Source organism: Salmo salar, chromosome ssa21 (genome assembly GCF_905237065.1).
Source record: "Salmo salar chromosome ssa21, Ssal_v3.1, whole genome shotgun sequence".
Classification (NCBI taxonomy): Eukaryota; Metazoa; Chordata; class Actinopteri; order Salmoniformes; family Salmonidae; genus Salmo; species Salmo salar.
Window position 1 is genome coordinate 24799131 of NC_059462.1, and position 14523 is coordinate 24813653.

Genomic DNA, 14523 nt, shown 5'->3' on the forward strand with positions numbered 1-14523 from the left:
CTGGAGTTGAGGACTTCCTTTTGTTTATTAGAATATAATAATATGCCTATGTTTGTCAAGTATGCCATGTGCTTTCCTTGCTTTGTTTGAGTTGTTATAGCTCATGTTTATTGACACTTTATATAGACCTTGAGTGCGTTTATGACTTTGTTGCGCTCCACCAAACCAGTCCACTCACCACGATGTCCCCCTCCTGTGGAAGACTGTTGGCAGGCAGGCGGTTTTTCTCCTCGTTGTTGTGGTACACAGAGCCATCATGCCTCAAGACAAGGCTGTTGATGTCCCGCCCCATGGGGACCTGGTTCAGGTTCACCTTCTGAGTGGCCACACCTATCCCCCATATACCTGCACACAGAGTTCAGAACCTTAAAAACAAGTTTCCCAACACAAACCGCACTGAGCTGCTTTTTAAACCATTTCACAAGAAGGTTACAGAGGTGCAAATACAGTGCCTTCAGAAAGTATCCACACCACTTGACTTAATCCACATTTTGTTGTGTTCCAGTCGGAATTCAAAATGGATTAAATATATGTTTTTCTCACCCATCTACACACAATACCCCATAATGACAAACTAAACATGTTTTAAAAAATATTTGCAAATGTATTTAAAATAAAATACAGAATCACATAAGTATTCACACCCTTGAATGTTAGAATCATCTTTGGCAGTGATTACAGCTGTGAGTCTTTCTGGGTCTCTAAGAGCCTCTCTTCTGGGTCTCTAAGAGCGTTCCACACCTGGATTGTACAATATTTGCCCATTATTATTTTGAGAATTCTTCAAGCTCTGTCAAATTGGTTGTTGATCTTTGCTATTCAACCATTTACAAGTCTTGCCATATATTTTCAAGTAGATTTAAGCGATCTTGGTAAGCAAATCCAGTGTATATTTGGCCTTGTGTTTTAGTTTATTGTCCTGCTGAAAAGTGAATTTGTCGCCCAGTGTCTGTTGGAAAGCAGACTGAACCAGGTTTTTCTCTAGGATTTTGCCTGTGCTTAGCTCCATTCTGTTTCTTTTTTATCCTGAAAAACTCCCCAGTCCTTAATGATTACAAGCATACCCATAACATGAGGCAGCCACTACTATGCTTGAAAATATGGAGAGTGGTATTTAGTAATGTAATGTGTTGTATTGGACTTGCCCCAAAGATAACATTTTGTATTCAGGACCAAAGTTAATTGCTTTGTCACATTTTTTGCAGTTTTATTTTAGTGCCTTGTTGCAAACAGGATGCATGTTTTGGAATATTTTTGGTCTGTACAGGCTTCCTTTCCTTTTACTCTGTAAATTAGGTTAGTATTGTGGAGTAAATACAATGTTGTTGATCCAGCCTCAGTTCTCCTATTACAGCCATTAAAAACTCTGAAACAAACTTTTTTTTTAAGTCACCATTGGTCTCATGGTGAAAGCCCTGAGCGGTTTCCTTCCTCTCTGGCAACTGAGTTAGGAAGGATGCCTGTATCTTTGTAGTGACTGGGTGTATTGATACACCATCCAAAGTGTGATTAATAACTTCACCATGCTTAAAGGGATATTCAAATGTCTGCTTTTTAAAAATGTTTTACCCATCTAACAATTGGTGACCTTCTTTGTGCGGCATTGGAAAACCTTCCTGGTCTTTGTGGTTGAGTCTGTGTTTCAAATTCACTGCTCGACTGAGGAACCTTGCAGATAATTGTATGTGTGGGGTACAGAGATGAGGTAGTCATTAAAAAAATCTTGTTGAACACTATTTTTACACACAGTGAGTCTATGCAACTTATTATGTGACGTGTTAAGCAAGTGTTCACTCCTGAACTTGTTTAGGCTTGCCATCATTGTATTTAGGCCGTCATGGTAAATAAGAATTTGTTCTTAACTGACTTTTAAAAAAACAAAGGGGGTGAATACTTATTGACTGAAAGCATTTCAGCTTTAATTAATTTGTAAAAATTTAAGAACATAATTCCACTGTGACTTTATGAGGTATTGTGTGTAGGCCAGTGACCAAAAATTGAAATGTAATCAATTTTAAATTCAGGCTGTAACACAACATAAGAATTCAGACCCTTTACTCAGTACTTTATGAAGCACCTTTGACTGTGATTACAGCCTTGAGTCTTCTTGGGTTTGATACTACAAGCTTGGCACACATGTATTTGGGGAGTTTCTCCCATTGCAGATCCTCTCAAGCTCTGTCAGGTTGGATGGGGAGCATCGCTGCACAGCTATTTTCAGGTCTCTTCAGAGATGTTAGATCGGGTTCAAGTCCAGGCTCTGGCTGGGCCACTCCAAGGACATTCAGAGACTTGTCCTGAAGCCACTCCTGCGTTGTATTGGCTGTGTGCTTAGGGTTGTTGTCCTGTTGGAAGGTGAACCTTCACCCCAGTATGAGGTCCTGAGTGCTCTGGAGCAAATTTTCATCATTTTCATCAAGGATCTCTGTACTTTGCTCGCTTCATCTTTCCCTCGATCCTGACTAGTCTCCCAGTCCCTGTGGTTGAAAAACATCCCCACAGCATGATGCTGCCACCACCATGCGTCAGCGTAGGGCTGGAGCCAAGTTTCCTCCAGACGTGACGCTTGGCATTCAGGCCAAAGAATTCAATCTTGGTTTCATCAGACAAGAGAATCTTGTTTCTCATCACCTGAGAGCCTTTAGGTGCCTTTTGACAAAATCCGAGTGGGCTGTCAAATGCCTTTTACAGAGGAGTGGCTTCCGTCTGGCCACTCTACCATAAAGGCCTGATTGTAGGAGTGCTGCAGAGATGATTGTCCTTCTGAAAGGTTCTTCTATCTCCACAGAGGCACTCTGGAGCTCTGTCAGAGTGACCATCTGATTTTTGGTCACCTCCCTGACCAAGGCCCTTCTCCCCGATTGCTCAGTTTGTCCGGGGGGCCAGCTCTAGGAAGAGTCTTGGTGGTTCCAAAATTCTTCCATTTAAGAATGATGGAGGCCACTGTGTTCTTGGGGACCTTCAATGCTGCAGACATTTTTTGGTACCCTTCCCCAGATCTGTGCCTTGACACAATCTTATCTCGGAGCTCTACAGACAATTCCTTCAACCTCATGGCTTGGTTTTTGCTCTGACATGCACTGTCAACTGTGGGACCTTGTATAGACAGGTGTGTGCCTTTCCAAATCATGTCCAATCAATTGGATTTACCACAGGTGGACTCCAATCAAGTTGTAGAAACATCAAGGATAATCAATGGAAACAGGATGAGCTCAATTTCGAGTCTCCATAGCAAAGAGTGTGAATATTTATGTAAATAAGGCATTTCTGTTATGCATTTTTTGCAAAAATGTCTAAAAACCTGTTTTCACTTTGTCATTATGGGGTATTGTGTGTAGATTGATGAACAATTTTTATTTATTCCATTTTAGAATAAGGCTGTAACGTAACAAAATGTGGAAAAAGTCAAGGGGTCTGAATACTTTCTGAATGCACTCTATATTGGCATACGGTCATTTTGAAAGCTTTCCTTCTAGTCAATGTTTTGGCTAATGTGATGTGTATATATGTAATTTTTCTCTGATTTGTTGGATATTGGACAATTATATACTTTTTTTTAAATTTCTGTTCTATTAAATGTCTGTGTGAACTGAGAGGAGCCTAAAAACCTACAGCTGGCATTCCATAGATAAGATGTGGTGGATGTCACCGACATAGCCTAGAGGAATAGAACGAAGGCCTCAGTATTCCTAATTGTCCTGGCATCTGGGAGACAACAGAAGCAGATCACCAGAGGATGAACCCAAAGTGGCTTATGGTGCCCCCCATTCTATGAACGATGGTCATGACTGAGCATTCTTGGTATCAGCTACAGTTGAAGTCGGACGTTTACGTTCACCTTAGCCATATACATTTAAACTCAGTTTTTCACAATTCCTGACATTTAATCCTAGTAAAGATTCCCTGTCTTAGGTCAGTTAGGATCACCACATTATTTTAAGAATGTGAAATGTCAGAATAATAGTAGAGAGAATTATTTATTTCAGCTTTTATTTCTTTCATCACATTCCTAGTGGGTCAGAAGTTTACATACACTCAATTAGTATTTGGTAGCATTGCCTTTAAATTGTTTAACTTGGGTCAAACGTTTTAGGTAGCCTTCCACAAGCTTCCCACAATAAGTTGCGTGAATTTTGGCCCATTCCTCCTGACAGAGCTGGTGTAACTGAGTCAGGTTTGTAGGCCTCCTTGCTCGCACTTGCTTTTTCCGTTCTGCCTACAAAATTTCTATAGGATTGAGGTCAGGGCTTTGTGATGGCCAGTCCAATACCTTGACTTTTGCCACAACTTTGGAAGTATGCTTGGGGTCATTGTCCATTTGGAAGACCCATTTGCGACCAAGCTTTAACTTCCTGACAGATGTCTTGAGATGTTGCTTCAATATATCCACATAATTTTCCTCTCTCATAATGCCATCTATTTTGTGAAGTGCACCAGTCCCTCCTGCAGAAAAGCACACCCACAAAATGATGCCGCCACCCCTGTGCGTCACGGTTGGGATGGTGTTCTTCGGCTTCCAAGCCTCGCTCTTTTTCCTCCAAACATAACGAATATGGCACCACGACAAACCTGCTAAGAGAGGCCCGCCCACCAAAACTCACAGACCAGGCAAGGAGGGCATTAATCAGAGAGGCAACAAAGAGACCAAAGATAACCCTGAAGGAGCTGCAAAGCTCCACAGTGGAGATTGGAGTATCTGTCCATAGGACCCCCTTAAGCAGTACACTCCACAGAGCTGGGCTTTACAGAAGAGTGGCCAGAAAAAGCCATTGCTTAAAGAAACAAATGTTGCCAAAAGGCATGTGGGAGACTCCCCAAACATATGGAAGAAGGTACTCTGGTCAGATGAGACTAAAATGTAGCTTTTTGGCCATGAAGGAAAAAGCTATGTCTGGCGCAAACCCAACACCTCCCATCACCCCGAGAACACTATCCCCACAGTGAAGCATGGTGGTGGCAGCATCATGCTGTGGGGATGTTTTTCATCAGCAAGGACTGGGAAACTGGTCAGAATTGAAGGAATGATGGATAGCGCTAAATACAGGGATATTCTTGAGGGAAACCTGCTTCAGTCTTCCAGAGATTTGAGACTGGGACGGCGGTTCACCTTCCAGCAGGACAATGACCCTAAGCATACTGCTAAAGCAACACTCGAGTGGTTTAAGGGGAAACATTTAAATGTCTTGGAATGGCCTAGTCAAAGCCCAGACCTCAATCCAATTGAGAATCTGTGGTATGACTTAAAGATTTCTGTACACCAGCGGAACCCATCCAACTTGAAGGAGCTGGAGCAGTTTTTCCTTGAAGAATTTGAGAAAATCTCAGTGGCTAGATGTGCCAAGCTTATAGAGACATACCCCGAGAGACTTGCAGATGTAATTGCTGCAAAAGGTGTCTCTACAAAGTTTAGACTTTGGGGGGTGAATAGTTATGCACGCATAAGTTGTCCGTTTTTTTGGTTTTATTTCTTGTTTGGTTCACAATAAAACATGTTTTGCATCTTCAAAGTGGTAGGCATGTTGTGTAAATCAAATGATACAACCCCACAAAAAAATAATTTTAATTCCAGGTTGTAAGGCAACAAAATAGGAAAAATGCTAAGGGGGGTGAATACTTTCGCAAGCCACTGTACATACTGTCCTGACTTCTGGTATAGCAGTGTGTGATGAAGAGTCTAATACCAGTGGTGACGTGGGTATACTCAAATTCTGCCAAAAACTTCCCAAACGGCCTGGAAAGGTGCGCTGTGTGAAAAATTCTATGAGAAACAGTGACACACTCTGAATGATCTAAAATGATAAATCCCATATTGGTCTTTCACAGTCAGGCCAACCCAAGCTGTACTGTGCAAGTAGGCTCATAGTAGGCCTACTATTGAATAGGGCTGGAAATTGCCAGGGACCTCACAATACGATATTATCACAATACTTAGATGCCGATACGATATCCATTGCAATTTTCGCGATTCAAAACTTATTTTTTTATTGCGATTCAATGTTCCAAACATATTGCCCACCATATGTCTGCTGCAAGGTGACAAGAGGGAACCATGTTTTGATCAGTCATGGAAATAAGTTTGCTGAAAACAAGTTGGCTACATATGTAAAAAGAAGATGGAGAACAAGTTATAAAGAAAAAATACAGTTACAGCCAACTAGAGTAAAACTAATATTACGATAGTCAAAACGGTAAGATACGATATATCTTCAAAAATAATATCCCGATATGTAACTGTATCAATTTAAAAATGTGAAGAAATAATAGTTTAAGCTAAACATTCTGATCTGTTCCATCAGCCTTTATTAATTGATACGGCATATGTCTCCACTACACTACTTTGGAACATATCGTGGGGATTTAAGTGAGTATACGCAATGCCCACTGAAAAATAAGTGTGTATATGTCATATACCTGCATATACCCTCCATTACACCATTGCTAATACTCCTTTTGAGCCAAGCCGAGCTATACTGCACCAGCCTGGTTACACACCCACCATAGTTGCTGGAACCATACTGGAAAGCTGTAAAAAAAAAAACTGTCAAAGCTAGTGTCGTGGAAATTCATACGTTATAATCATCTTTATTTAACATCGATGAATTATTACAATAGTGAAAATGGGCCGAGTAGCCTTCCCGTTACAGACCATGCTGTTTCTTATATACACTTTAAGTCGGAAGTTTACATACACTTAGGTTGGAGTCATTAAAACTTGTTTTCAACCACTCCACAAATTTCTTGTTAACAAACTATGGTTTTGGCAAGTCAGTTAGGACATCTACTTTGTTCATGACACAAGTAATTTTTCCAACAATTGTTTACAGACAGATTATTTCACTTATAGTTTGCTGTATCACAATTCAAGTGGGTCAGATGTTTACATGCACTAAGTTGACTGTGCCTTTAAACAGCTTGGAAAATTCCAGAAAATGATGTCATAGCTTTAGAAGCTTCTGATAGTCTAATTGACATCATTTGAGTCAATTGGAGGTGTACCTGTGGATGTATTTCAAGGCCTACATTCTAACTCAGTGCCTCTTTGCTTGACATCATGGGAAAATCAAAAGAAATCAGCCAAGACCTCAGAAAAAAAAATGGTAGACCTCCACAAGTCTGGTTCATCCTTGGGAGCAATTTCCAAATGCCTGAGGGTACCACGTTCATCTGTACAAACAATAGTACGCAAGTATAAACACCATCGAACCACGCAGCTGTCATACCGCTCAGGAAGGAGACACGTTCTGTCTCCTAGAGATTAACGTACTTTGGTGCGGAAAGTGCAAATCAATCCCAGAACAACAGCAAAGGACCTTGTGAAGATGCTAGAGGAAACAGGTACAAAAGTATCTATATCCACAGTAAAACGAGTCCTATATTGACATAACCTGAAAGGTCGCTCAGCAAGGAAGAAGCCACTGCTCCGAAACCGCCATAAAAAAGCCAGACTACGGTTTGCAACTGCACATGGGGACAAAGATCATGTTTTTTGGAGAAATGTCCTCTGGTCTGATGAAACAAAAATAGAACCATTTGGCCATAATGACCATCGTTATGTTTGGAGGAAAAAGAGCGAGGCTTGGAAGCCGAAGAATACCATCCCAACCGTGACGCACAGGGGTGCCGGCATCTGTTGTCTCCCAGATTCCAGGACAATTAGGAATACTGAGGCCTTCCTCTCTTCCATCTCGGTGACATCCACCACATCTTATCTATGGAATGCCAGCTGTAGGTTTTTAGGCTCCTCTCAGTTCACACAGACATTTAATAGAACAGAAATAAAAAAAATGTATATAATTGTCCAATATCCAACAAATCAGAGAAAAATTACATATATACACATCACATTAGCCAAAACATTGACTAGAAGGAAAGCTTTCAAAATGACCGTATGCCAATATAGAGTGCATTCAGAAAGTATTCAGACCCCTTGACTTTTTCCACATTTTGTTACGTTACAGCCTTATTCTAAAATGGAATAAATAAAAATTGTTCATCAATCTACACACAATACCCCATAATGACAAAGTGAAAACAGGTTTTTAGACATTTTTGCAAAAAATGCATAACAGAAATGCCTTATTTACATAAATATTCACACTCTTTGCTATGGAGACTCGAAATTGAGCTCATCCTGTTTCCATTGATTATCCTTGATGTTTCTACAACTTGATTGGAGTCCACCTGTGGTAAATCCAATTGATTGGACATGATTTGGAAAGGCACACACCTGTCTATACAAGGTCCCACAGTTGACAGTGCATGTCAGAGCAAAAACCAAGCCATGAGGTTGAAGGAATTGTCTGTAGAGCTCCGAGATAAGATTGTGTCAAGGCACAGATCTGGGGAAGGGTACCAAAAAATGTCTGCAGCATTGAAGGTCCCCAAGAACACAGTGGCCTCCATCATTCTTAAATGGAAGAATTTTGGAACCACCAAGACTCTTCCTAGAGCTGGCCCCCCGGACAAACTGAGCAATCGGGGAGAAGGGCCTTGGTCAGGGAGGTGACCAAAAATCAGATGGTCACTCTGACAGAGCTCCAGAGTGCCTCTGTGGAGATAGAAGAACCTTTCAGAAGGACAATCATCTCTGCAGCACTCCTACAATCAGGCCTTTATGGTAGAGTGGCCAGACGGAAGCCACTCCTCTGTAAAAGGCATTTGACAGCCCACTCGGATTTTGTCAAAAGGCACCTAAAGGCTCTCAGGTGATGAGAAACAAGATTCTCTTGTCTGATGAAACCAAGATTGAATTCTTTGGCCTGAATGCCAAGCGTCACGTCTGGAGGAAACTTGGCTCCAGCCCTACGCTGACGCATGGTGGTGGCAGCATCATGCTGTGGGGATGTTTTTCAACCACAGGGACTGGGAGACTAGTCAGGATCGAGGGAAAGATGAAGCGAGCAAAGTACAGAGATCCTTGATGAAAATGATGAAAATTTGCTCCAGAGCACTCAGGACCTCATACTGGGGTGAAGGTTCACCTTCCAACAGGACAACAACCCTAAGCACACAGCCAATACAACGCAGGAGTGGCTTCAGGACAAGTCTCTGAATGTCCTTGGAGTGGCCCAGCCAGAGCCTGGACTTGAACCCGATCTAACATCTCTGAAGAGACCTGAAAATAGCTGTGCAGCGATGCTCCCCATCCAACCTGACAGAGCTTGAGAGGATCTGCAATGGGAGAAACTCCCCAAATACATGTGTGCCAAGCTTGTAGTATCAAACCCAAGAAGACTCAAGGCTGTAATCGCAGTCAAAGGTGCTTCATAAAGTACTGAGTAAAGGGTCTGAATTCTTATGTTGTGTTACAGCCTGAATTTAAAATTGATTACATTTCAATTTTTGGTCACTGGCCTACACACAATACCTCATAAAGTCACAGTGGAATTATGTTCTTAAATTTTTACAAATTAATTAAAGCTGAAATGCTTTCAGTCAATAAGTATTCACCCCCTTTGTTTTTTTAAAAGTCAGTTAAGAACAAATTCTTATTTACCATGACGGCAAGCCTAAACAAGTTCAGGAGTGAACACTTGCTTAACACGTCACATAATAAGTTGCATGGACTCACTGTGTGTAAAAATAGTGTTCAACAACATTTTTTTAATGACTACCTCATCTCTGTACCCCACACATACAATTATCTGAAAGGTTCCTCAGTCGAGCAGTGAATTTGAAACACAGACTCAACCACAAAGACCAGGGAGGTTTTACAATGCCTCACAAAGAAGGTCACCTATTGTTAGATGGGTAAAACATTTTTGAAAAGCAGACATTTGAATATCCCTTTAAGCATGGTGAAGTTATTAATCACACTTTGGATGGTGTATCAATACACCCAGTCACTACAAAGATTGTACTTTTTGGAGAAATGTCCTCTGGTCTGATGAAACAAAAATAGAACTGTTTGGCCATAATGACCATCGTTATGTTTGGAGGAAAAAGGGGGAAGCTTGCAAGCCGAAGAACACCATCCCAACCGTGAAGCACGGGGGTGGCAGCATCATGTTGTGGGGGTGCTTTGCTACAGGAGGGACTGGTGCACTTCACAAAATACATGGCATCATGAGAGAGGAAAATTACGTGGATATATTGAAGCAACATTTTAAGACATCAGTCAGGAAGTTAAAGCTTGGTCGCAAATGAGTCTTCCAAATGGACAATGACCTCAAGCATACCTCCAAAGTTGTGGCAAAATGGCTTAAGGACAACAAAGTCAAGGTATTGGAGTGGCCATCACAAAGCCCTGACCTCAATCCTATAGAAAAATTGTGGGCAGAACTGAAAAAGCGCGTGCGAGCAAGAAGGCCTACAAACCTGACTCAGTTACACCAGCTCTGTCAGGAGGAATGGGCTAAAATTCACCCAACTTATTGTGGGAAGCTGGTGGAAGGCTACCTGAAACGTTTGACCCAAGTTAAACAATTTAAAGGCAATGCTACCAAATACTAATTGAGTGTAGGTAAACTTCTGACCCACTGGGAATGTGATGAAAGAAATAAAAGCTGAAATAAATCATTCTCTCTACTATTATTCTGACATTTCACATTCTTAAAATAATGTGGTGATCCTAACTGACCTAAGACAAGGAATTTTTACGAGGATTAAATGTCAGGAATTGTGAAAAACTGAGTTTAAATGTATTTGGCTAAGGTGTATGTAAACTTCTGACTTCAACTGTATATCCATACTATCATTTATTCATTTTTAACCCTGCATTATTTCATTTTGGGGATCTTTATTATCCACCCGCACAGTAGGTGGCGGAACTCACATATTGTTACGAATGCCTTAATACCAAAGAAGTTGATGAACTACACTTCCTCTCCAGTTACTCTTACACACATGTATTCAGAGCAGGCTAGATATCCAATTAGCACAGGTAGCCAGCCGCCTATGTCTTCTGTCTGTAACCAAGCGATGTGACATGGAATATGGCCGTGTGGGAACACTAATCATACCCTATAAAAAAGGTATGTAGTAATTGAACCTTTTGTTTTTTAGAAAATTATTTCACACTGATATGAAAGATACATTCCTTATGTTTCCAAAAACGTATCGCAAGCGATGGGTGTTAATGTTTAGACTAGCATCGGGGCGCTTAACAAAACACCCCCGGTCAGAAGCTACTATTGTCAATAGGTGCTAAAACAGTTAGCATCTACAGTATGAATGGGGTACATAGTACATACCCTGCCTTCTGTGCACGCACACCCACACCAAAAGACATTACCCTTAGTTCCTTATCTATTTTATCTCCCACACATAGACAGGCACAGTGGCGACCCGTCATTCAGGGCAGGTAGAGCCCCACCGGTTTAGCTTAAAATAATAATTATAAATGTGTGTTTTGCATGCGTGTCACATATGAGTTTGCAAACAATGTAAAAAAAATAAAAAATAATAATAATCATTGAGTTAATAAAGCCGCATACAAACATGGTCTCTTTTTTGCTTTCTTGAGTAAGGCATCTCCAAAATGCAGGTGTTTCAGCCCAGCTCATTGCTTTCTGTGGTGGTGGGGCAGCCATCGGAAAATACGGAGCATAGGGGTTGGTAATGTTCTCTAGTTGCACCGTGATTGGCTCAGTGTTCTGTCACTCAGGGGGACACTACGTCACCGCAAAAATCTACCGGTGCTGCCAAGAAGGCTCAAAGTCATTGGCCACAGATAAAATGACATCAAATCACGTCAGTGTTTCCTCTGCGTTCATTTACGTGTGGCGCTACGCCAGGGCAAAATCATTGCCGCCACACAAAAATAAACATCCTATTTCTACCAAACACAGTTTCAATAAAGTTCTGTAAAGCACATTCACTTTTCTTGGTAAATAGATAATCTGTCTGGGTTCAACATAGTTCTGAAGGTTATTTAGCTCTGTGGCAGTCAGCCTGCAACTCAAGAAACACAGCGCGCCAGTGACCAGCGCTCTGCAGTGCGAAACACAATAACTTGAATCACTTCAGAGTGAACCTGTGCCCAACACAGAAGCTTTGCGGCACGAAACACAATTCACTTGAATCACGTCAGAGTGCACCTATGTGAAAACCTGCAAGAAAGGTACGTTAGCTAGCCAACTACATAAGCTAGCTATAACCTAAAAACTCTACTAACATCATTTAGATATATAATATTAGTGATAGAAACATGGTTAACAAACGTTACTAGTCTAGCAAGTTAGCTAGTTCATTTGGAAGATTCAAGTGCAAGCAAGATAGATACATTTATCGGTCTTCAATTCGATTTTTTCGCCTCATTAGTTTATTGAAATATTTCCCGCCACAGCAATGAAAAAGAAATGGGGCGCAGAGACAAGTATCAGGTAACATTAACTTAACTAGCTGTCAAATCAGCCTGAATTAAATGAAACTTTATTTAGTTAGCTAACTCTTTAAAAGCTTAAGCTATCATTTTTTATAAGTGTATGGCTTACTTTACTAGACAGAGAAGAGGCAGAATCCCGGGAGTGAGGTAGGGATGCATGAGGGTCAGAGAGGAGCAGAAGAGAGAGCCAGGAGGGGAGATGGAAGGAGAAAAGGAGGAGAGGAGTAAGGCCTACAGCATTATGTGTAGTTTTGTAATGCTTGCTATCTGTAATAGGTATTGCCCCAGACACCAGTAATTCCACTAAACTACACTCTACATCCCGTCTAGGAATGTTCTGCCGCCTCTGCCGTCAACATAGGCAGACTGCTAAAAGGGGTGTGTCAAAGCACCCTTTTATTGAAATAGGGGCCCAGATTCATCGGCTGGACTATATTAACCGGCACTCAGGGATAGAGCACCACATGGAAAGTGTCTATTGGATCCTTCCATTTCTCAAAATGTCTTCTAATGTAAAAGATGTCTCAGATTGTGCACTAACCGTGGCTCAGCAATAACGCATTATGTCTGTTGCTGTTCACATGCTCCTCAGTCATGGTTGCATCAAGCCAACCACAGTGCTTGAGCACGAGGCCGTCATTGTGGATTTTAAATGTCTGTACCATCTAACAAAGCGGGAGCAGGCCCATCACACAAACTTCCCAGAACTGCTGGACCTTGCTGAATTGCTGGGTTGTGACTACTTCACAAAAGCTCAAGGCATTTTTGTTCATATTTTCTTCACTTGTTATTTAAATATCACCTGACTTATTTCACATTGTTCTCATTTACTTGAAGATTGGCAAGAACACAAACTACAGGTCACACATAATAGTGGACGAAATGTTGAAGATTCTGGCTCAAGTTGTGGAGGAGCCTATCATCCATGACATCCAGACATATGTAGCCAATGGCCTGGAGCCTGATGAAACTACAGATGTGGCAACTAATAAGTACCTGGATTTACATGTCAGGTATTATTTCAATTAGAGTTGTACAATTATTTTTAATTGTGATATTCTACAGTCATCCATGAGTAATAATCAAATTGTGTATGGATTTTTGTATGTTTTCCAGATACATGGATCAAGAGGGACACCTTTACAATCAGTTCCTCGACCTGGTGTCAGTCCCTGATGGTAAGGCAGACACCATCATTGCCGCCATCAAGGTGGTGCTGCATATCAAAAAGATACCAACAGAGATTGTACAGCCTTGGGCAGTGATGGGGCTGCAGTGATGACTGGTATGGACACAACACAAAGTCTTAGCATTAACAATTTCTTCAAAAAATATATTTTACAGTATGTCCTGTGATACAAACAGGACAACATAGCGGTGTGGCAAAACAGCTAAAGGATGCCTTCCCGTGGACGGTGCCTGTGGCTTGTGCTGCCCACTGCCTTGCTCTGGCCTGTAAAGATGCATCAGCTGAGGTCCCCTATATGGACACTATCAAGGAGCACCTGCAGCAGCTCCAGAGTTACTTTTCCAAAAGCGGTAACAAGACAGAAGTCTTGAAAGCTGCTTCAGTGACCTTGGGCCTTTAGTACTTAAAAGTGAAGGTGAGATTATGCATCACATTTCTTCACTTGGCTACTCTGGTCTCCTCTTGTTTACCTACTGCATCTACACTCAAAATAAATGTATTTTGCAGGAAGTGAAATATGTTTGCTGGCTGTCCCAGCACTTGGCCGTGGCTAATCTTCAGCGAAACCTCAGCGCAGTATTGGCTGAGGTGGAGGTGAACCGGTGCCCAACTGCTAAGGGCCTCTACGCTTTCTGTGCCACGTACAGGTAGGCCTACATGTATTATAGATTATAGTGGACTCAAAACTCTATTTGAGTGGTCCACAATGTGGCTTTTAAAATCTGTTTTGTATTGTCAATTGATGTATCATTGTGGAGTGACAAACTTTTCTAACTCTCAGATTTGTGGCAGCACTTTACCTGCAGGCGGACGTGTTGCCACGCCTGACGCGGCTTTGAAAAGTATTCCAAAAGGAGGATGTAAACTTCCTGGCCATAAAAGAGCAGGTACATTCTTTTCTATCTTCATGTTCAAACATGCGCAAATGTGTCAGTTTAACAGTCACAGGACAGCACTACGCAATTAAATATTTAAGAACTATTGACACTTCATTATAATAACTTCAAGC

General features: G+C 41.4%; 1 protein-coding gene across 1 annotated transcript in view; it reads right to left on the reverse strand.

Moving 5' to 3' along the window:
- LOC106582013 (SPRY domain-containing protein 7) overlaps positions 1-14523 on the reverse strand; it is a 47689-nt gene that overhangs the window by 26204 nt on the left and 6962 nt on the right. The window contains exon 3 of the mRNA XM_014164647.2: positions 179-345. Coding sequence (XP_014020122.1) covers positions 179-345 — 167 coding nt within the window. The remainder of the gene's footprint in view (positions 1-178; positions 346-14523) is intronic.